Consider the following 751-nt stretch of genomic DNA (forward strand, 5'->3'; position numbering starts at 1 on the left):
CCTCGACGCTCTCGCCGGTTTGGGGCCGGTTCCTCTGCGGCTGAAGCCCCAGAAGACACGCCCCCCCTCACCCCCATCTCCTTGTTGCGCAGAAAGACCCCGGATCACGTCGGAGCCCCAGGACGCGGACGTCACCTTGGGGAACACCGTGTTCTTCACCTGCAGGGCCGAGGGCAACCCCAAGCCCGAGATCATCTGGCTGCGGAACAAGTGAGTGGGCGCTGGCCGGGCTGGGGGGCAGCTCCCCATCCTGCAGGCCCCCCGTGTCTGCTCCGCTCCTGGGGACACGTGTCCAGAGAACGTTCTCATCATTAATGTCTCTCTCTCGCCCTTCCTCTCTGAAATCAATAGACGTACAAAGTAAATAAGTAAATAAACAAATGAAAGGGAGACGAACAAACTGGCCCAAGCCCTTCACATCTCTGTTTACAAGTGAACAGATTGATGCGAAAAGTTAAAATGGCTGAGCCCCTGCCTGACATCTGGTGCCGCCTGTGCCCGCCGCCTGCCTCCACCCACCGCCCCCTCCCCCGGGGGCCTGGCCGGCTTCACCTGAGCCTCTGCCTCACCTGCTGGGTCCAGTGCTTGTGGGAGGGAACGGCCACATCAGCAAGGATCCTCTTTGTGGGCCTGGGTGGCTGCTGCTCCGCCCGACCCTGGAGAAGGAGATGGTTTCAGTTTGGGGGCTTGTTGTAGGGAGAGGAGAGTGAGGGGGGCAGGGAGAGGAGAGTGAGGGGGGCAGGGAGAGCAG

At 61.4% G+C, this 751-nt stretch overlaps 1 protein-coding gene across 1 annotated transcript in view; it reads left to right on the forward strand.

The window, feature by feature from the left end:
• PXDN (peroxidasin) overlaps positions 1 to 751 on the forward strand; it is a gene marked incomplete at its 3' end in the record, with an annotated part of 59,151 nt that overhangs the window by 27,536 nt on the left and 30,864 nt on the right. Inside the window, 1 exon segment of the mRNA XM_014540545.1 lies at positions 20 to 210. Coding sequence (XP_014396031.1) covers positions 20 to 210 — 191 coding nt within the window.

Source organism: Myotis brandtii, unplaced genomic scaffold, assembly GCF_000412655.1.
Source record: "Myotis brandtii unplaced genomic scaffold, ASM41265v1 scaffold247, whole genome shotgun sequence".
Lineage (NCBI taxonomy): Eukaryota > Metazoa > Chordata > Mammalia > Chiroptera > Vespertilionidae > Myotis > Myotis brandtii.